The 21677-nt window shown below is 37.8% G+C and overlaps 1 protein-coding gene across 1 annotated transcript in view; it reads right to left on the minus strand.

Annotated features, from left to right (window-relative positions):
- Nucleotides 1-216: 216 nt before the first annotated feature.
- Nucleotides 217-21677, minus strand: part of LOC116774573 (probable E3 ubiquitin-protein ligase HERC2) — a 35733-nt gene continuing 14272 nt past the window's right edge. The window contains exons 40-89 of the mRNA XM_061527059.1: nt 21270-21363; nt 21044-21195; nt 20518-20659; nt 20144-20269; nt 19776-19934; nt 19490-19591; nt 19309-19410; nt 18653-18885; nt 18511-18579; nt 17861-18032; nt 17663-17758; nt 17434-17588; nt 16867-17094; nt 16571-16690; nt 16383-16484; nt 16153-16308; nt 15844-16005; nt 15465-15695; nt 15275-15398; nt 15049-15167; nt 14756-14911; nt 14134-14365; nt 13701-13840; nt 13332-13484; nt 12798-12917; nt 12541-12676; nt 12299-12451; nt 11514-11681; nt 10947-11044; nt 10705-10861; nt 10437-10624; nt 10067-10356; nt 9768-9988; nt 9570-9664; nt 9398-9504; nt 8834-9011; nt 8337-8460; nt 7958-8087; nt 7784-7890; nt 7303-7430; nt 5499-5648; nt 5190-5312; nt 4634-4844; nt 4160-4354; nt 3637-3809; nt 2781-2911; nt 2362-2525; nt 1962-2116; nt 1736-1848; nt 217-1669 (exon numbers count right to left, since the gene is read on the minus strand). Of these exons, the coding sequence (XP_061383043.1) occupies nt 1501-1669; nt 1736-1848; nt 1962-2116; nt 2362-2525; nt 2781-2911; nt 3637-3809; nt 4160-4354; nt 4634-4844; nt 5190-5312; nt 5499-5648; nt 7303-7430; nt 7784-7890; nt 7958-8087; nt 8337-8460; nt 8834-9011; nt 9398-9504; nt 9570-9664; nt 9768-9988; nt 10067-10356; nt 10437-10624; nt 10705-10861; nt 10947-11044; nt 11514-11681; nt 12299-12451; nt 12541-12676; nt 12798-12917; nt 13332-13484; nt 13701-13840; nt 14134-14365; nt 14756-14911; nt 15049-15167; nt 15275-15398; nt 15465-15695; nt 15844-16005; nt 16153-16308; nt 16383-16484; nt 16571-16690; nt 16867-17094; nt 17434-17588; nt 17663-17758; nt 17861-18032; nt 18511-18579; nt 18653-18885; nt 19309-19410; nt 19490-19591; nt 19776-19934; nt 20144-20269; nt 20518-20659; nt 21044-21195; nt 21270-21363 (7509 nt within the window). The 3' untranslated portion in view covers nt 217-1500. The remainder of the gene's footprint in view (nt 1670-1735; nt 1849-1961; nt 2117-2361; nt 2526-2780; nt 2912-3636; nt 3810-4159; nt 4355-4633; nt 4845-5189; nt 5313-5498; nt 5649-7302; nt 7431-7783; nt 7891-7957; nt 8088-8336; nt 8461-8833; nt 9012-9397; nt 9505-9569; nt 9665-9767; nt 9989-10066; nt 10357-10436; nt 10625-10704; nt 10862-10946; nt 11045-11513; nt 11682-12298; nt 12452-12540; nt 12677-12797; nt 12918-13331; nt 13485-13700; nt 13841-14133; nt 14366-14755; nt 14912-15048; nt 15168-15274; nt 15399-15464; nt 15696-15843; nt 16006-16152; nt 16309-16382; nt 16485-16570; nt 16691-16866; nt 17095-17433; nt 17589-17662; nt 17759-17860; nt 18033-18510; nt 18580-18652; nt 18886-19308; nt 19411-19489; nt 19592-19775; nt 19935-20143; nt 20270-20517; nt 20660-21043; nt 21196-21269; nt 21364-21677) is intronic.

Raw genomic sequence — 21677 nt, forward strand, 5'->3', positions numbered from 1 at the left:
TACGCAGTTATGGGTGCAGTAATATTATACTTCACATTGAAACCCAAATCAAAATCAAAATGAATATAAATTATTTATTCTAAGCATTTTATTTGTTTCAAAGTGTTTCTGTTAAAATGTAATTGTATAGCAAAAGGTAATAAATCTTTTAAATCAGGATTTGTTTTTTATTAACTAGGGATTTTCTTTGATGAGGTAAAATTATATAAAAGAAAGTCATATTAGAAATGTTTATTTTGTTTGACAGTAAAGGTGTAGAAAATAATGTGACAGATATTAATCAGATACATTCAGATCTAGAGTCAATAGTGTGAAATATTGTTACATTTGACAGACTAAACAATTTTAACAAATTGAAGATTTCCTCATCTACCAACTATATTATAACAGCGTAGTCCCTTTGTGCTGAACATCATTTATAAAAACTTATTCTAATTGAAGCACTAGCACCAACACTAATTTGAATGTGCAATAGTCTAAAGGACAAATCAGTTGCATACCACTTTTTTTTATTAAGATTGATTCTACAAAAATATTGTGTCCCGGTTGTCATTTTCAATACTCTATTATAAAACTATTGCAAAAATGTTCCTTATTTCTTAAGAGACCTAATAAGTTATATAAAAAAAAAAACATTAAAATGACTATTTCAGCGTAAGCATTAACTTGTGTGCTTTACTTTTGCAGATAAGCCCATAATACTGTAGATAGTAAGAAACTTATATAATATAGTTAAAATCAAGCCCATCTATGAATATCTATACCGTGACTAGCTTTCTTGTATGTCCTAACAAATGCACCTTCCTTTATAGTTCCTATCTACTATATTTTTAACATATAAAGGCAATCCAAGCTTCATCACAACATTAAAAGCTCTGATAATAAATAATCAATATATTATAACTCAAAAAGTTCTTATACATACAATACAATTGAAATTGTCACAAGCCCACTCTCATTCGGATACAATAGAATATATAAGAGTCAAATATTTCTTATGTCATAAACAGACAATATTGTTTTAGTAGCAGGCGTCTTTTGTTCTTGATAACATCACTATCGTTAGTCATTATTCTATTCATTAAGAAAATATACTTCTCGCATATAACTTGAAAAAAGTATACACTAAAAGCTAGAGATTACATCACTTTCATGCCAATAATGGAATATTTCATCGTTGTAAAGTTTAAAATCATTGAAGTATGTTAAGGCGTATACCAGTTACATAAGACATCAAGCACACTGTCATAAAGCAGTACCTATTTTATGGATGGAATGCTTCAGTGTAATTATCTTTGGGAATACCACAGACCTAGTGTTTCATTGGTTAAGCTATGAACAGTGTCATTTCTCTCCATGAATGATACTATAATGTTATTTTATTCGAGGGTTGCATCATAGTCATATAAATATTCGAGATTTAAATCTGTCAGAATCGTGAAAGTTTTGATTTTTCTTTCCATTATCATTGTATAAGCTGCGGTTAGTCTGTGTTTTGAGTTAGAGGAATGTTGGTCCTCTAGTGAGTGAGTAGAGAGCCGGGGGTGCGGTTGGTAAAGGAGTCGCGTCTTCCGAGTCTGATTCCTCCGAGGAAACCCTCTCGGCCGCACTGAGAGCTACTCGGGCGTACTCGTCTGTATCAATGCTCTTGCAGAAGTGGATTGCGTACCTTAGAAATTAATGTTTATTAATATTTTTTATTTACATTTAAAGCAATTAAATAATAAGGTTCTACCTGAGTTTCTCCCGCAGTACTGTTTTGCATGAATATCTTGGCATCTTGAGAAGGAAGAAGCACGTGTAACTCTCCGGTAAGAAGTGGTCTGGTGGCTGATATTTGTCAAGTACCTTAAGAAAAAATTTTAAATTTATATACATAGACATTTGTTTCTGCCACGCTAGATTATAACTCAATATTTTTTATATGTAAATCGTGAGTTTAATCCTCGTTTATATGATACCTGTAGTACAAAGTCTCTTTGGCGGGGATCCTGCGGCGCCCGCGGCAGCCTCGTTCGACCCCAAACAAAACGTAAAAACAGCGCACGTTCATTCCCAGACAACTCTTCCATCACCTCCCAGAACCACTGCACCAGAGGCGCATTTGGTTCTATACCTATAAATGTTGAAATAAAATAATAAAAAACGGGAATTTTTCCGAAAATCTTAGATTCATTTAAATGGGGACAAAAAATCTTATATATCATTATAAGCCTACGATAGTTGAGTAGTAGTAATAAATCAGTTACAGTACTAGATATATTGCTGAAGTTGAAATCTGTTAGCACTTTTAATACCTATTAATTGGATAGACCGTTTAATACAGTCAGTATATTTTTTTCCTAAAATAAATTTAAGTACCTTTATAAGTGGCGGAGGCTCGTAGCGCATGTACGGGTATATCCGGAGAGCCGCACACTAGCGTTTCCAGCTCTGCAGCGCTGAACAGCGCTAGCAGCGGTGCAGGGACCACACGCGACATACCGTCACGTACTGCGCGGACTTGTTCCTCGAATTCATGCAGTCTGTATATAGTTATTATGTTTATATTGTCTGTGACTTAATGGCCATGCGAACGAACAAAAATATCTTTTTTTTCAGGAGATCATCAAGTTATGTTCACATGACTGACATTAGTTAAAAAATGCTTAAAAATTTACTTCGACAAAATTAGGCAGCCGATTTGAGACGAAAAAATTTTTGTTTTTTTTTCTATTTCTATATAGATATATGTGTATGTATGTGTGTATTTATACCAAGTTACTCAAGTTATCTGTTACCTATAATGTAAGGCCAACTGCACATATTCATCCTTGTTGTCAGGAGTGACCCGCTTGTGTCTCGTTGAGAGAGGTACTTCGTGGCCAGCAGCAGATGGTATGGAGAACGGCAGCTCGAGATTCTGTAACTCCTTTATTAAGAAACAAGTAAATTAATATATTTTGCTAGATACGAGCCTTGATAGTGTAGAATTTTTACGTGAAGAAGGGTCTCAATACAAATAAAATAATGGAAATATAAGTAATTGTAAAATATTAGCTTATTTCCTATCATACTTTGAATGTGTACTCACATAAAACCTGTGCCACTTATTAACTTTCAAACAAACAAAGTATAGAATACCTCTGACGGTAGTTTGGAAAGCCCTACCAAAGGTATCTCAACTCCTCTCCTCCTAACTCCTTCCTTTACGAACCGATTTCGATGATTTTTTTTGTTGGGAAAGAGATATCCCGTAAATAATTCCTAGTTAACGAAACTGTTTAACGAAAATTTAATAATAGTGTCTAAGAGAAATAGAGGGGCACCTTCGAAAATTATATATCTTTCGTAAAACGTATAATACTCTCTGCTTTCCGCGTTTCCTGGATCCTAAACTATCTTCATCCGTCTTAAGGTCTTATATTGTCTCGTGTAAGTGGGTTTGGTTTAATTTTTATTATAATTATTTTTATTTTATTAACAGATTTAGTGATTTCTTTTAATACAATAGTTATCGTAATTTTCAATTAGTTTCGTAAATAATAAGTGTATCAAACTAGTGTATAGATTGTACTGCACGAGATTAGATCAACATTTTCTGAGCCGTTTAAAGGCCGCAGTACATATTAAAGTATTCCTATTTCAATTTCCCACCTTGTTAGTGGCGGTCATATCTCGTATACAGAGCAGTGCCGGCAGGAAGTCCTTGTCGACCTCCGCCAGGTCCTGAGGTCTCAGCGGCTGACCTGCCAACTGACGCCAGACGCCCTCCGCCAGCGACAGAGACAGAGGTGAACCCGTGCGGATCGCAATGCCCATAAGTACACCTGAAGTTATATGCATTTTATAGTTGACGATATGCGGAACTTGAACCATAGACTAAAAAAAAGCATAATTTCAAGTGACTATTATCATACATTTATGTATGTAACTGGATTTTGTAAAAAAATTTGCATCCATAATTCGAATACATAACACCGAACCGTCATAGGGATAAACTCGAATACTTTCCTCTTAATTATCATAAACAAGTTGATAGATGACAGCTGAACGAATACTGAGAAGAGCTATTCCGAATATAGATAACCAAGGATTGTATTCTAGAAGTTAAGGTATAAAGTCTCGGTGACGTCACACGTCTGTCGCCCATACGGTAGGGGAAAATCAATTATCTCACCCAAAAATCTAAAGCAATTGAGATGTAGCGGTGTGTTAGCTGTAGGGTTGAGCAGGAAGGCGTCTCTGGAGGCGCCGGCGTCCCCCCGGCCGTTGGGTGTCGCCATCAACAGCGGCAAGGAACCGTTCTGCAACTCCTCACACATCTCAGCGATACTCTCACTGTACCCACCGCCGCAGTCGTCTACACTCTCGCCTGTGAATCGATAAAAATATATAAAAGTTAATTTTTAATAACTAATACAACTAGTGCTTTATAAAGTTTTGTTAAAGGTTCAGAAGGTAGGTGGAACATCTTATTCGACTTTCCCTTATGACCACCAAATTAAATTAAATCGTTTAATTCACAACCGTAGTAAATATTTATCGCAACATATGGATAACTTCCTAATTTACCAGCTCCAGATCATGGAAAATTATTAATAAAGAGAAACTTATTTATTACCTCCAGGAATTTGACAATATGTGCACGTACCCACAAACTTGACTTTCCACACTCTATGCGGCAGTGCGAGCGCGTCCTGTGTGAGCGCGGGCAGACGGGCGACCATCTGTCCGAAGACGGATCTCATCCCGGCCGGTCCCGCCAGCCCGCTGCCGCCACGCCGGGCGCGACGTGCCGCCACGCGGGATAGCTCCACCACTGGACCGTGCTGACGCTCGCGGACCATGGTAGACATTATTGCCTGATTGACATATTTGAATGATTAATGAATATATTGCCAGCTGGCTGTGTGAATACATGGACGATTGTCATGTGCTATGGCCGACCAACAAGCGTTAGTTGAATGAGATGAAATAAAATGAAACAAGAAATAATAGTCATATTCTTCTGCTTATTGCAATCCCAACAAATTCACATTAACGTCTTTAAAGTTAATTTTTGTATTAAATATTGCGCTGTTATATTTTTGTAGCTAACCTTTTGTAGCTTTTAACAATTTTTTTTCTGTATTCCTGTTGTTTAACAATTCATTAAATTATTTTGTTTTATTGTGCATATAAAATTTGTGTGGTAATACATATTTTACCTTTCTAAAGGCAGCTTCCTTGACGCTGTAAAATAGTAAATTTCGCAGTTGGTCCAACGGCTCGTCCAGAACTAACAATGGAAGGTTAGGACAGACCAGCTCGGAGAATTGATGCAGGAGAACCTGCAAACATAATACATTACGAAGATTAATACAAATTTAAATGCATTTCTTTTCAAAAATACCAACTTGCTTCTAGTTTCAAACTGAATGACCAGAAATTTTCTACGTTTGTCAAAAAGTTTTTGAATGCTTTACTTTAATATTAAACACATATATATATATATATATATATATAAAACATCATACCAATCTATGACATATAATGTGGGGTGGTAGGTCTCTCAACAGATGACACTCTAGCGGAGGCTGCGGCGGAGGACGCGGGGCTCGGGGCGCCTCCACACACAGCGCTACCGTGTGAGCACTGCCGCAAGCCACGCGGGTCACACGTTTACCCTGCGTATTAAATGCATTAGGAACTCTTGACGCTTATTCTTCAGTGGCGTGCACACCATAGATGCAAATAAGCACTTACATAACTTAACCTTATAACAACTAAACCTATATTGTTTAATTCTTATTTACTCCCTTTTAATCATACATTACGAAATACAAACGTTTACAGATATTTAAAATGACATTTGGTTCACGATTTGTTAAAAGTGCCATCTATAAACTGGAAACGAAACGAGAAACAGAGCGGCGGTAAGCACGTCTACTGGGTGCTTATTTTCCATACGAATAATCTCAATCTATATACAAATCTACAAATTTCGTGTTTGTGTGTAAAACCTATGCATGTGTTGTATTCGAGAGACACTGCTTCCTTTTTTTCGTTTAAAATGTCATAGAAAGTGCGTGTCAAATGAAACGGGACTCTCTGATTGGTCGATAAACTGTTCATATATTTTTTCGCCATTTTATTGTTATTGAATATTGTCATTTGTCTTTCTAAGCACAAGTGAATAAGTTTAAATTAGCTAATTAGTAAATAGTGAATTAATTTATTAACGTTTTATGGAAAATAATAACTAGTGATGCGTGTTTAATGAAATTAATTACGAGTACATTTTTCGTCGCTTGAGTTTTGAATTTGTGGTTGTTGTTTGTTGTTATTTGATGATACAATTAAAATAATTACAAAGGGAAGGTGTGTGACCAGTTGAGACGTAACTAAAAGAAAGGTAATGTTATTCGTTTTAATAAAGAGTATTATGATAGTTTTAATTAGCTAGCAGGTTGTGTACTCACAAATAAGTTATTTTGATTTCCTTGTTTGTTGTTTTCAAATAATAATAATAAGAAGGTTTGGATCTCCACTGGATATTCCGATTTAAATAACTTTTATAAAGCGGTGATGAACAAATCGGAATTGTTTTAAGGTACAGTCGTGGCTCAGAGGTAGTTGAGAGATTAATAAAATATATACATGCTGGTTTTGATAGGACTACTGTAACTTTATGCGCGAATATTATCAATGTTGAAATGAAACTAATATGAGTTTCATTTAAATGAAAAATTGCGAAAGATCTCATTATTATTAATGGTTTAGAGGAGGAAATTATGATGAAAATTGATATTTTTTTTCAAACATATTCTGCTTACCCTATCCCCTATCTCTGTGCACGCCACTGTTATTCTTATTGATTGCCTTTCTATACTAAAAAGGAGTCATTGACACATGGCCACAGTAGTTCGTAGAGGTTAGTATACATTTTTTAACATGACGGTTGGGTTCCTTAAAAGTAAACACGGCACTGTACAACTCGTGTTCGAAACGAAAAATATAATTCTACTTATAATCCAGTAGTCTAGTCCATTGAACTGTTAAACATATTTTTTTTTCGGATTTTGATATGGTTGAGATCATTAGTGAGAAGTTCTGTATATCTCATGGCGGCACAACTCACAATGTAACTCACGCCGAGTGGTTATAATATTAATATTAATAGCATGCCATCAACGCTTGGATGTTTACTCAAAAGACAAGTAATTGTGCACGTAACTATATCATTTTTACACTTTAAAATGCCGATTAAAATCATAATTTTCTATATTCTATTAAATTGACATAAAACAAACTGTTTTATAGGGTCGGAATAATATTTACCTGTAAGGCCATGAGCAGTCTCGGTCTCTGTGCGGCGAGGGTGGTCCCGTCACCAAGTTGCCCTTCGTCGTTGTCACCCCAAGTGTAAACCTCGCCGGTGTCAGTGCACGCCACACAGTGCAAGCTTCCTATAATATAATCATTAGAAATGTACATACATCATAACAATTTAATATGAAAAATACTAGACTGATTTACTATCCTTTACATCAATATATTCCAAATTTGTAAATAATCTTTAATATATAATATAAGAACATGAGATCGGAAAACAAATAAAAATCTAGCTGAGTTTTTAAGGAATTAACTCCCGGATGACATGGAACGTAATTAATCACTATCAGGTCTAAAAACATTACTTTTTTATATTATACTTATTAATAAACAGAAATTCCCCGGCTTCTGTTTGCAAAAAGGTACCAAAATAATGCATAAGAGGGCCAGTCGATCTAGTTATACATATGGCCCACTGTATACTCACCAGTAGCAATAGACACTATCATCTTTCCTTGCATTCCTGTGACACGCATCGGACGTCTCACGTGTTCGTAACTCCCGTGACCTAATCTATGGTAATCGCCTTTTCCCCTAAAATGTACGAAGGATTTAGTTATATTTATAGTATATAAAATAAAATTTTAATATTCCTTCATACCAAGTATAAACGCTGCCACACTGACAGAGAGCGACGGAGAACTGCGAGCCGCATTCCACTTTAATGACTCTCAGTCCTTTCAAACAGTCAATTCTCATCGGCAATTTACAACCTTCTGAACCACCTCGACCTGTAGCAGCCAAGTAAGCACGGATTAGAGTCACATATTAACAAAAACTATTAATATAATTAATACGTTTTTAAAGGACTATTTGTCGCAAAAACATTTTAAGGGATTCTAGTGAAAAGTTACCATGTTGGCATAGACAATTTATTCTGGTATACATTATTAAGCCATCGCTTCAGAAACGTTGCAGTGACAAATTTTTGTAAGCTTATTATGAAGTGATTATATAACATATTATATTTAATAATTGACCTAATTTTCCATAATCTCCGTCGCCCCAGGACCATACATTGTCATCATCCGTAATACACAGCGTCTGAGCATCGCCGGAACCGCAGGCAACGTCTATGACACGGAAAGATGATAAAGCTTCCACCTACAAAGGAAATTCTTCCGTAAGGTCCTGATCAATACTTATGTCCACCTTTACTGGCATTATATTATAAATTATTTCGTCTTATTCAACATTATACATGAAGAAATAAAAACAAAATTTATTTAATATTATATAAGAACTCATTCATATTGCCTCAGATTCTGTCTTTTTAAATACGGTAACTATAACAGAAGGTCATAAACAATAGTTTTCTAAAAAACTAAATGTGCTTTGAAGATAACATAAAAAAAAAAATAACGAAACTTCACTGTGCGGCAAAATATGTTGACAAATATTGTTCTTATTTATCTTTTAATTGACAGTAAAGCAAGATTTATATATATATGTATTTCTATATTAACATATAATATACCAGTTTAGGTATGAGTTGGTCCTCTGAGTCTCCATGACCCAATCTTCCGTATCGTCCTTTGCCCCACGTATAGATTCTTCCACGAGCAGTCAGACAGGCGGAATGGGCGCCACCACAAGCGATGCAAACAACTTCCAGGCCGGACAGAGCTGTTATTAACTTTGGACGGTCGTAGCTCCTGGAGAAGTAATATAAATAAAATAAAGTCTGGAATATAGGGTAAAGCGATAATCAACTACATGTTTGTGCTGATTTATTCAAGGTATTCCCACTGATGGGTGCTGTGAAGTGGCTGTCCTAATCGATTAAAGTAAATTGTAGCTCCCATCTATTCAGATCACAAATTTTCCTTAACATTGTTATTAAACTACAACCCAAAAGGAGTGGACATACAAAACACCAAAAAAATTTGAATTATCCGATTCTTATATTTTATATTTTGAAATCGAAATTGTTTGTAGAGACATACTAGAGTTGCTGGCGTTCTGCTCTTATCGATTAAAATTTCTTTCTCTATCAACTTTTTGTATTTTAATTCAATCATTAAAAAGTTAGTACACTTACACTCTGTTACCGTGGCCTAGTTTACCATCCTCCCCCTCCCCCCAGCTGTACACCTCACCGTCCGCAGATAACGCCAGACAATGTTTACCGCCGGAATTACAAGCCACCTGATAATAAATTATGTTGAAATACACAGAGCACAGAAAGAGAAATAAATGTATAGTATATTCACCTTGGTAATAAACACGTGCTGTATGGACGCTAAAAGAGTTGGCTGAGACACTGAATCTATTCCGCCAATACCAAGTCTACCACCGGCGCCGTAGCCTGAAAATGAAATAATGAAAACCGTAATAATATATATAGCGTCACCTGCGACTGTAGACCTCATTTAATTTATATTTATGACGTAGAAGATATCAATATCTACCGGTAGCATAAACCTTCCCGTCCGGTGTTACGGCAAACAGTGTTTGCTCTCCACCAACCAGCTGGACGGGGTTCAAGGCCGCCAAAGCGTGACACGGCGTAGGGGTCCGTACTTTAGCCCCTTCCACTCCTCCCAATTGTCCACGATGGTTGTGACCCCAGCCGTACACAGCACAACCACGGGAACCACCATTCCACCACCCCGACCAATCCTCGGGACGCCTGTTTGATATTGTTACATCATTACTTAACTGATTACGAAAAAGAAAATAGTAAATAAAAAAATATGACGTCACTTACCTATTCACCCAATGAAGTAGTTGTTCGTCGTGTTGTCTTGTTAGCCTACTGTTGTCCTCCCAAAGGTTTTGACACTCCGTGCCACTTTCTTCCGTATTATATACTCCTAAATCAGCTAATCGTTTACGAACATCGGCTAGGAACGGCGTGGGTAAAGGTTGCCGTCGTATGAGCGCGTCTGCCGTGCGAATACAAAGACAATATCGCTTGAACCACGACCAACGAGCCGCGTCCAGACCGCTGCAAACTCGACTGTCGATGCGGAGACCACACGCTAACCAAGCTAGCTCCTATATTATTGAACAATTTTATTATAATTATTCAAAACACCACACAATGATTAACTATGACTTAAGTTTTCGACAAAAACCTTAAGATAGTGAGAGTGCAGCAAGTGTGTGCCCGTGCGCAGCGCTGGCTCTTCATGCTCGTACTGCGCTTGAAGCAGCTGTGGCAGCGCTTGGAGGGCTACAGGCGGTGCAACATCACCCGCCGCACCACCCACGCCACAAACAACACCGCGCAGTCTCCTCACGCACCACACACGACCTCGCCATGCTGATAGTTGGAGCCACGGTTGATCAAATATTCGTGTCAATGCTCTGACAATAGTAAATATTAATCGATTGCACACTTACATAGTGTAGGCATTTGTGCACATATAGCCAAAGCCTGGGCCAAACGCGGCGCCAACTGGTGGTCGTTCGATATCGCCGTGAGTAGGGGACCGTCTAATAACCTCCAGGCCAATTCTACAGACGGACACGACAGTACATATCGGTCTGAACCACTTTCCTGTCAACCAAGGCCATTAAGAAATACCATGGAACAGTGTATGAAAAGAAATGAATTAGGTTTATTAATACCCTAGTATTCTTACCATATTAGAATGTGACGGTAGTATTGGATGCACGGTGAACCTCCACCCCCAGCCATTCACCGATCCATCACTCGTAAATCTCCATCGCAATTCGTCACCTGCAATAATAAGTACATTTAAAAACCATTACTGACACTTACTTCATGGCAAAGTTGAGTAAAAAACAACGTTACTCAGAACCTCTGTATCGAAACAGATAGTCTAAATTATATTAAGTGTAATATTAAGTAAAAAAAAAAATAGAATGAGAGCATTAAAATAGAAAGACTTTTTTCATTAATTCCAGGGTCTAGTTTTTTTTACTGAAATAAGCAAACAATACTGGCTTCTTAATATAATAGAACAGTCGAATTAGTCTTAACATGACAGTCCTTTGACAAAATGTGGGCTCTACCATCATTATAAATCACTATTTAAACCATTAAAACAAGTGGCTCTACTTCTGTCCTACCCTCCAGTACTTACTGCAAAATAATTTTAAATTCGTATTAGGACAACAAAAAATTTATTAAAGTGTAATTATATCAATGCATTTCATAATTATCTTAATGATAATATTAATCATACCATTAACGATGATCTCCTGCGCCCAGTCAGTGGGTTCCCTACCAGATCTCGTGGCCAGCACTCGACCAGCGCTGTCCGAGATCGTGAGAGGATCGTTTCTTCTCTCCGTGGAACAGCCCTGCTCGAACGACACACGCAGGGACTGAGCGCCGGGGATTTTAACTACGCCTGGAATATAATTCACAATTATTATTATAGCCCACCTATGATTTATTAAAATCATATATTGAACAGAAACTAAAGAAACAATATCCTACAAACTGTACGACAAAATACATTGTCTATTAATTGTATGACTACTACTTACTAATATATGTGCTCAAAATAAATTGATGACGTCAAAGGATAATGATCTCTCTCGTTATCTCACTACGCCCACATTTAGAGGAACCACGCCCCAACCATTCTTTTCCAAATAAGACTGCCTACTTAACTTTTAATGTTGGAAGAATAAAAATGACGCTTTGTTCAGGCGAGTTTGTTAGCATATACTTTAAATTGTATTTTGGTGACGGAAAAGTAAGAGATAGTTTTTTTATGTAAAGATGCGGTAAACGAACGTGTATGTTGTCACGTGATTTTACACAAAATACAGTGGCCTTGATACCGCGAGGATACAGCAAGTCCTTATATTCGGTTTTTCTGAACTCTAGGCTAGATCACTGAAAACTTTAATTCAATACGTACTGTAGTTATTCTGTAAGCGCAGCTTACATACTACTGTCAAGTTCAGAACGTAAATAACTAAATATACATATAGTTAAGTATATCTGGTACACACTGACCGGATATATCAGTATCATCAGCGTACGGATGCGGACTGTCCACAGTGACAGGGTGTGGAGGGGCGCGCGCTCCCCCCGCCGCCGCCTCCTCCAGCTCACACACGCACACCTCGACAACCATGTCTGCGACCGCCGGCTTGCTGGCACACAACGCTGAGAACATATATATGAATATTTAATTTACATTTTGCTCACAAGTCACAGCTCAATTGTTATAATAATGATAACAAGTGGTCCTATACCCATTAGAACATCAGTAATAATTTTAACTGCATTGGCCGAATCAGGTACTCGTCCGGCAGCGGCTAGTTTTAGCAGATCTACGAGGGCTCTGGCATCAGATTCTCCGAGGTGTGAAGTGAAATCATCCAAGGCCAACTAAAATGACATATGATTTTTTTTATTTCATAGCAATAAAGTTTTGTGATATGGCTATTAATTATCAAATATAGTTGAACTCAAAATTGTCAAAATTAATATGTATACATAATAAAATTACTTTTGGTGCCTCAGCTTGCTGCACGGTCATAGTTGCTGCAGCCACAGAGACAGCGCTGGACGACATCACAGCTGAGTGACGAGACGATATAGATCCGCTCAAAGGACTGCTAGCACCGCTCTGGAATGTTAAAATTCGCTATAAAAAATATGTTACAGACTAATAGTTAGGGAACGTATGTAATAATTAACTTTTTATTTTTGCTTTTATACCAAAAAAACAAATTCAAGATGATGTTGAATGTTGATACAGCATAGGAACAATGTCTCAGAAAAAAGTACTTAAAAAGTAAAAGTGGAATAATAAAGATCATAGGACATACAATTTTCAGGGAAACCCTACCTTTTTACGTATGGAATTGAATCACCAAAATAAGTTTTGTAAAATATAAGCTTAGGTTACTACTGTTAAAATGTTATCAAAATATTAAAAAAACAAAAATCTTGTGTATGGTCTATGTGTGAACGTGACGAAGAAATTAGTCTGTTTGAAACCGCCTACTAACGATTTTTATTAATAACCATCAATACTAACTGGTAATGTAGCTCTGTCGGCGGGCGCCTCACCCCCGCCGGTACGAGCGTCCGCTTCGCCGTCATCGTCCTCCGAGTCCAGCCCCACAATCACAGGAGCTGAAGTAGAACACGCTTCATGAGCACGGAGCGCTTCTACGAGGAGACTGCGAGCCTGTTATCATAAAAAAATATATGGTTACCTCAGTTTTTATGCATTTTTTTTACTTATAAGTAAGAATTCAGCTTTCAGATGGTTGAGTGATAAGAATATTTTTTTTGCACCAGTATGAAACAAACTAAAACAAATCTAGTTGTAAAAAAATATATTTAAAAGAAAATAATAAGCCTGCTGTTTTTTATGCTAGGTGTAAAGTAGGTGTAAGCCAACCTGTGTTATATGCAGGGCTAGTAGAATCAGAGCGAGTGCATGTTGTACGGCGACTGGTGGTTCCAGTGTGAGCGCTGCCGCCGCCAGGGACGCACGTGTTCCACTCGTTTCCTCACACACAGGCTCATCCAAGTACAAACCTGGACAAGAACGATATTAGATAACTTATTAGTAAATATATAAATTAGAGTTATTATATATATTGATAAATCGAAATCATAAAACTCCGTTTAAATATACGAATGTGACAGACCAAAGGTAAGCGATAATTACAGAAGTCCGTTTCAAAGTAGAGCACGAAAACTTGTAGCTCTAAATATTTCTTTCTAAACAAGTACATTTTTACCAAACAAGTCACGTTATTGGCGTCATCAAACGACAAAAAGTAAGGATAATTCGTTATAAATCCACACGTATTAGATGTTTGAATTACCAAGGCTATTGGCTCCCAATGGATCCTTTAGAGCGGGGAATGGTAGAGGTGTGACATGCGGTGCTGGGACATCATTGTGCTGTGCCGGTCTCAGCGCCCAGGCGGCTGAGTGTGAGGAGCCGGCGGCGGCTCGCTGCACTCCTTCCACTCCCGCCACCAAGGCCGGCCTACGGTTCACACACGTGGTACCATTGCCCTGCTGGCCGTGGTCATTATCACCCCAAGCCCATACCTGCATCAGATTAACGTGTGATTTATAGAGTACAAATACTTTATCAGTATTTTTATATATTACTAGCGAAACCAATAGATATTGTCAGATTACTAGGCGTTGTTTTATTATTATTATTTAAAATTTTCTCATTCTTCTTTTTGTCTGCCCGTTATCACGGTTGCTGCAAAGAAACTGAAACGTGTGTAGTATGTAGTTAAAAAAATAACTCGTAATCCGAAATGTTACTTCCATTTAAATGAATACTCGCGAAAGTCTTAGATCACATTAGACATTGTCAGGTTATTTTAAAGTTATAATTCCTACAAGGGAGTAATTTATAAATAAATTTTGGTTTTATTTTGACAATTTTTTTTTAGATTATTCCTAAATCTCTTTACTATACGTCACCTGGTTTTCACTAGTGACAGCCAAACAGTGTAACGCCCCCACAGCCACGTGTATGACACGACGACCGCGTAAAGCTTCCACTAGAGTGGGACGGCGAACGTGCGCGTCGCAACCGTGACCGAGACGAAAATAGTCTCCCTTGCCCCAAGTCCAAACCTATAAGAAAAAATAATCTATTAAATATCAAACAAGACGTGATACTCTATAGCATGGCAAGGTACGAAGCGATACAAATAATATATCAGCTGTAACATAGTAAAGGGAAGCATTTATTATATGACAAGTACATGTACCTCTCCGTCTCTAGTTAAAGCCAAGCTGAATTGCGCGCCACATTCGACCTGAGTCACTCCTAGCGAGTTAAGTCTTTCGACGTTCATCGGTATCGCGCACCCGTCGGAACCTCCTCTGCCTGTTTTTTAATCCACACATTACATATCATAGTGACTGTCCCTATTTTTTAATTTTAAAGCGAAACATTGTCAGTTTTTAATTTATGTACGTTAACGTCCTCGTTACCTAATTTACCAAAATCACCGTCTCCCCACGAGAACACCTTGCCGCATGCTGTGAGGGCTAAAGTTTGAGCGTCTCGTGACCCGCATGCGACTTGAATCACTCTGTAATTGGCCAATGCTTCGACCTGAAAATTAAACTCTTATAGATTATGTCACCAGACATTATAATAAACTGTTGGTATAAAGCTAACCATTTTCGGTACTAGTTGTATGTTATCATCTCCATGTCCCAATCTTCCGTACTCTCCCAACCCCCAAGTATACAAGTGACCTCTTGCGGTCACACAGGCGCTATGTGCGGAACCGCACGCTATACTGATGACACGTTCTCCGGCCAGTGACTCTATGAGGCGGGGAGCTTCCAATGTAATGCGATTACCGTGACCCAGCTTACCGTCTTCGCCTTCACCCCAAGAATACACCTGGAGTACACACAGAATGAAACAAAAATATAAATAATTGTATTGAATTAACAAAGGTTGTGATACATTATTACCAAAAAGTATTTAGAGCTTCCTCTGGTAATGGACATCTAAACATTCATCACGGTTAAATCGAAGAAGAATATACCTTTCCATCAGCGGTGAGGGCCAGCGCGTGTTTCCCACCGGAGTGTACCGCTACGCGTCTAACAAGAACGTGGGAGAGGTATGGGTTGGCGCGAGGCGTGGACACGTTGTTGCTGTGGCCGAGACCAAGGCGACCATTCGTGCCTTCACCACAAGCAAACAGCTACACAAAATGTAATAACATTAAGTACAATATCTTGAAACTTCCATGTTAAATTTAGTCATGCCTCTACTCTATATTGCCATTCAAATAACAGCGATGGTTACATAACATATGTGGATTAATTAATATGTGGATTAATTTGAATACCTTTCCATCGTGAGATACGATAAACAATGTTTTAGATCCTCCTGCTATGTGGACCGGCCGCAACGCGCTAAGAGCTGGAGAAAATACTGGAACCTTCACCTTAGAACCTTTCACACCGCCCAGTTGGTCCTTGTCATTCAGGCCCCAAACAAATACCTGGAAATTATGTTTATTAAATCACTTTTAGTTACAAAAAAAAAATCGCCTCATTGATTTGGAGGCATTTTTACCTTTGGACAATCATTTGGCAGTGACGGAGGATTGTTGTCAACTGAGACTGCGCCTGTTGGATTATCTTTTTCAATCCAATCTTCAGCTATGAAATTCATACTCTAAAAAAATTTTATTAAAAAGCAGTCGTATAAATAAGTACAGCCAGTGTTAATTTAGATTATTTAATGTATAAATATACATTTACCGCTAAGATTTCCGAATACAATGGGTTTGGTCTGAAACCTGTTATGTAGAGGCCATGGACGCGACAATCAGCGTTGACGTTCCTATTTTGCTTGATACCAATTTCAATGCACGGATAGTACTGAAAACGATATCATTGGTTACAAAAAAGTCGTGTGTTATATTGATTATCAAGAAAAGTAATGTTGATACACTTAGTCTTAGAGCGCACTCGACGAAACTGTTAATTTTATCATCACTTTTAATAGATTTAATTAATTAAGAATTCAAGTGGTATTCCAAGCTTCATCTGATAACCTGTTTACAGTCCGCCAATAGCTGTATCTGTGCGAGATGCGTGGGCGGCCTGTCTCGTGAGGGGGGCGCGGGGGTGCAGGGCACAGCGGCGAGGGGGGCGAGGGCCGAGTCCTCGAAACTGTTCCCCGCGCGTACTGACAACGCCGCCGGTCCGTGAGCGCCGCCCGACACGCCCAGACCGAGGCGACGGATACGAACGCCGCACCGCATCTCAACACGGATCCAATGCTGAATGGAGAGAATATGTTTATTATCGCGTTAGTAACAAGTTAAGTTAATAGTGTCAGGGGTTTTTTTATTTTAGTTTCATTTTAATTGAGAGTTTAAAGTGTGTCCGCACTCGTTTTCTATCTCTACTATCGACTAACTCCAATAGAATAAGAGTCGTTCACTATTTCACTGAGCAGTGAAAGATTTTTTAATACAAATCACGAAATTTTACTTTTTTTATAATATAGTTTAATAGTCATAGGTTAAATTCTTGCGTCGGCCCAGGTTCGGCACATTTTAGGGGAGGATTACGTTTCGCAATAGACGACGTTAAGCTAACTCGATTTATCGAAATACCTGTCCAGTTCCGCTTGAGCTCTGCCAATTTGTATGTGGCTGTGAATCGAGGAGACGACGAGCTCCCGCACCCGGTCGGCAAGAAGATACACGGACCGCGCGCACCGCACCGCGCCAACCGACCGTACACCCACCAGCACTCTCGCCCCACTCAGCTGGGATAGAGCGAGTTCGTGGGTGAGTATTATATAGTTATATAATTTTAAGATCGTGTCCTTGCTATACATACATTGGTCCGTAACTAATTCCATCTCACTAACTTGTCCCGTCCAGCCGGGTTGTTGTGGAAAATCAACCGTCAAATCTCTGCCGTTACTTTGAATAGCTAAAAAATTCATAAATATAAAATGTAATTGCTTGTTCAAAATTGCCTTGGATGAATGCAATTATATAAAGAATATTTATAATGCCAAAAACCAGAACGCACCGGTGACGGTTCCCACGCTGGAGTGGTCGATGCAGCCCCACTTGTAGCGCGGCTGAGTGACCGCGGCCCGCACACGGACGCGGTCTCCGGGGGCGAAGGGCGGAGCACCCGACACTACCTCTGCATGGGTCGCTCTGACGCCCGCCACACGGCCCACGCCGCGCCACTCAACCTGAACCATGTTTCTTAAGTCGTACTTTGCATTATATTTACTGACATAGAATTTGCTTGCCTCCAATTAAAATTAAAACGCTCGTAATATAATTCGCTGTTTAAAGCATTTTTCTTTGGTAAATAAGGATTTCAAGTTTGCAATTACAATTTTTTGTTGCGAATTCACATCCAAGTACTGTAACGAGAACCATCAAACCAACGATAAAAATGATCGGAATGAGTGTAAGAATTCTCAATTTATAAAGCGTTGATCCAAAGCATGGCTTTGACTAGGATAAAATATCAAATTTTAAACTAGAGTGATAAATAATATAAGTGCAAAATTATCTTAATATTATATATTTTTAAAATCTATAATATCTACAATCTTAGACACATGTACAGGGTGTTAAGACTCATCGATTGCTATATTAATTTGAATTTGGTGAGGGGATAGTATGAAAATATCAAATATCTAAATAAAAAATACTACTCACGTGCAAGAAAACATTCTGCTTTATATCACGCTCTACTTTTTGGACCTGTCCAACATCCCCTAGAGCGATCTAGAATAAAAACAAAATGATCTATGTTCAAAGAAAAATTACCTAATTAGGGATAAAATTGGCAAACACTTACATTTTCATACGCCTTGCAGCACCTGACGGTCATGCCCGGTGTTATGATGTCGGATAGGTATTGTGCGTATTCGTCTTCCGACGCAAAACAGCTCCGCCAACGGTAGGGAGTCTGTTTCTTTTCCTGCTTCGAGGTGGTCGGCTTTATTTCGTACACCGTCTCATCCATGCCCTGCTGGGGCAACTCTAACAGATATGCAACTAGTGCCTCAACGGTCGGCAAACTTGTTCCACCTAAAATATTTTGGAAAATATTTTTATAGCACATCTCGAAATGGTTGAATTTAATGTAAAACTAATAAGGCTGTGTTACATTAGAGTGCGAGTTTCTTTTTTAATCAAGACGGCTTTTAAAAATAACTATAGGTTATAGAACGTAGCTTCAGTATTAATAATGTGTTCAGAATTCCAAGTAGTTAAAAAACAGATTGTTAAATATATTATCATTGTTCAGTTGTCAAATCAAACTCCCCTATAGGTACAGAGTTACATACATTTGCTAATAGATTGTCGTGAATCTTGTGGTATTATTCTCTCACAAAATATTGGCCCTAAGATATCGTAACATCTGATATTCCTTTCAGAGTTCTTAGCAGAAACAACGGACAATTCGTCTACGTTGTTATCGCAAAATAAAAAACATTTTAAAATGGATACCTAAAGTCTGGATAGCTCCATAAACAGCGTGTCTAGAAAATCCCATTTCAATAACCTTTTGTACTTGTGAAGAATTTGCCCACGTGTTCAGATCTTTCCTCGCTGAAATATAAATTTAATAGACATTACAAAAGTCTATTAACAAGAGTCTTAACGACACACATAAATGTCTAACACTGACAAAGTGACGCGGTGCTGGTCGACGGTCCCATAGACACTTGCATGATATTGCTCTTGTCTATGATCGGCAATTCTGGCGGAGAGTCAAAGTCTTTTTCGTCCCCTGTGAATACAGTAATTAAGATAACTTTTTTCATCAACATAAATTGAAAGACGTTCTTAATACTATTGTATACATTCAATGTTTTGTTAGAGATTAGGATTGTTTCATTAAATTTTAATGTAAGCTTATTAGTTTTGACTTGCCATAACAATACTACCAATACTTCTATTATATGTGATTATACCTGCAACATGTGCGGCCAGCTGCTGTACTATAGTGAGTGCGGCTGACGCCAGGTCTTTGGGTGAGTGTGAGGCGGCCAGCGGACTGGGACGAGTTGCCAGAGATAACAAACGACGCAGCAATGTACCCTCAGTGCCAGCAGTCCCGCGATCTGCCGCTCCTGGGTGTATTACATATAAATAGTATATAAAAATTATAGGTACTACGGATTGCTTCACTTCCTAACAAATTCTAAAAAACGTTACTGTTGAAACGATACAGGTTTTATAAAAGTCCTGCCATCTATATTACAATATAAATGTAAACAAACATACTTTTTAATAATTTTACTTCATTGTAATGTATATATAGTTTTTTTCTACAACTCACCACTGTGATCTGGAGGTTGCAATAGAACCTTCCTTAATCTGGTCCTGGTCGTTAGCAGGCCCCTCACGGCACATAATGTGAGCAATTCCATTTGTTGGCGTCGAAGTCCGTATACGTCGACTTCAGCTAAACAAACATCACAACTGTTAGTACTATAGAAAAATAACGTTGAGAGGAATAATTCTGGAAAGTGATCGGTTTTTTGTTATCACAAAAATGTAACAATCGGATATAAAAAGAATAATATAAATTAGGACGTTTAGCACAAAATAAAATTATTGATAATTGAACTACAAAAAAATTATATTTGTTTTAGTGCCTCAAAGAAAAATAAGTCGATAACTTATAATAGAATAAACATAGGTAGTATGTACCTGGCAAATGATGAGGATGCATCGGTGAAGCCTGAGGTCCGGCTCCGAGGAGTGCGGCACAAACCCTCAGAGCACTTTCACCACCACCCAGGACCTGACTGAGACGTTCACACTCCGCGCTTTGTACACTCGTTAAATCCACCTGAGGGATATCTAGCATTTAACGCTTCATATAGAATACAGATCTTGGAAAAACCTAAAACTTCCATAAGCTCTTAGTAATATAAAAAGATAGACTTATACTGGGAGCTGCTTGGTCTTTGCGAAAGACGTAAAATATATGACTTAATGTGATATAGTTTTGATAGAATTTTATTTGTTAGAATCTTAGTCGTGAGCTTGTAGGTACAATTATAATAATAAACTCAATGTATAGGTAAAATATTCATATATATATGTGTGTAATAAATTTGATAGATTTGTGTAATAAATATCAAATAATTATTATCTTCTAAGCCGACTTTATGAACAAATTAACGCGGCTCAGAACTAAAATGACCAAAGAAATTATTTTAATGCATTGTACCTTCGACAAAGTGTTGTCATCATGTACAAGAGTTATTTTGGCTCGTGACGACAACTGTGTCACAATAGCGTTCCTCGGGGGTGAACCAGCGAATACGCGCTGCCCTAATCTTATTCTCCACTCCATCCCGCCCACGACACCTAAAGCTCCAGCTAGCACCAAAGTTATAATAGATATAATTATTTGATTACAACGAAGAACATTAAAAAAATATTTTTTTACATACCTATTAGGCACGTGTTGAGTGAGGGGGGCGCAGGTTTTAAAGTCTGATTTAAATCTTGACTAGTATGCGGCCACCAATGCCAGTCACTTGTTATCTGGAAAAAAAAATCCACTCTAAAACACGATGATATAAGTTTCATATATTATATAAACCTATACATAATACTAGCAATACCAGCGATCTCGGAAAAGTTTGGAAAAACCGTGAGTTCATTGCAATCACTTAAACATTTTCGATACATTTAAAAAATTTGTCATTCTCGCTACCATCAGTCAAATCGAAAAAAAAATTGATTGAAAAAATTTGTACTTCTATGAACACTTTTTGTAGCAAAAGCATACAAACAACTTATTTGTGTGTCATTTTTCATCATATTTATAGGTTAATATTTTACTCCTTTGTCAAAAA

This window comes from Danaus plexippus, assembly GCF_018135715.1.
Source record: "Danaus plexippus chromosome 3 unlocalized genomic scaffold, MEX_DaPlex mxdp_34, whole genome shotgun sequence".
Lineage (NCBI taxonomy): Eukaryota > Metazoa > Arthropoda > Insecta > Lepidoptera > Nymphalidae > Danaus > Danaus plexippus.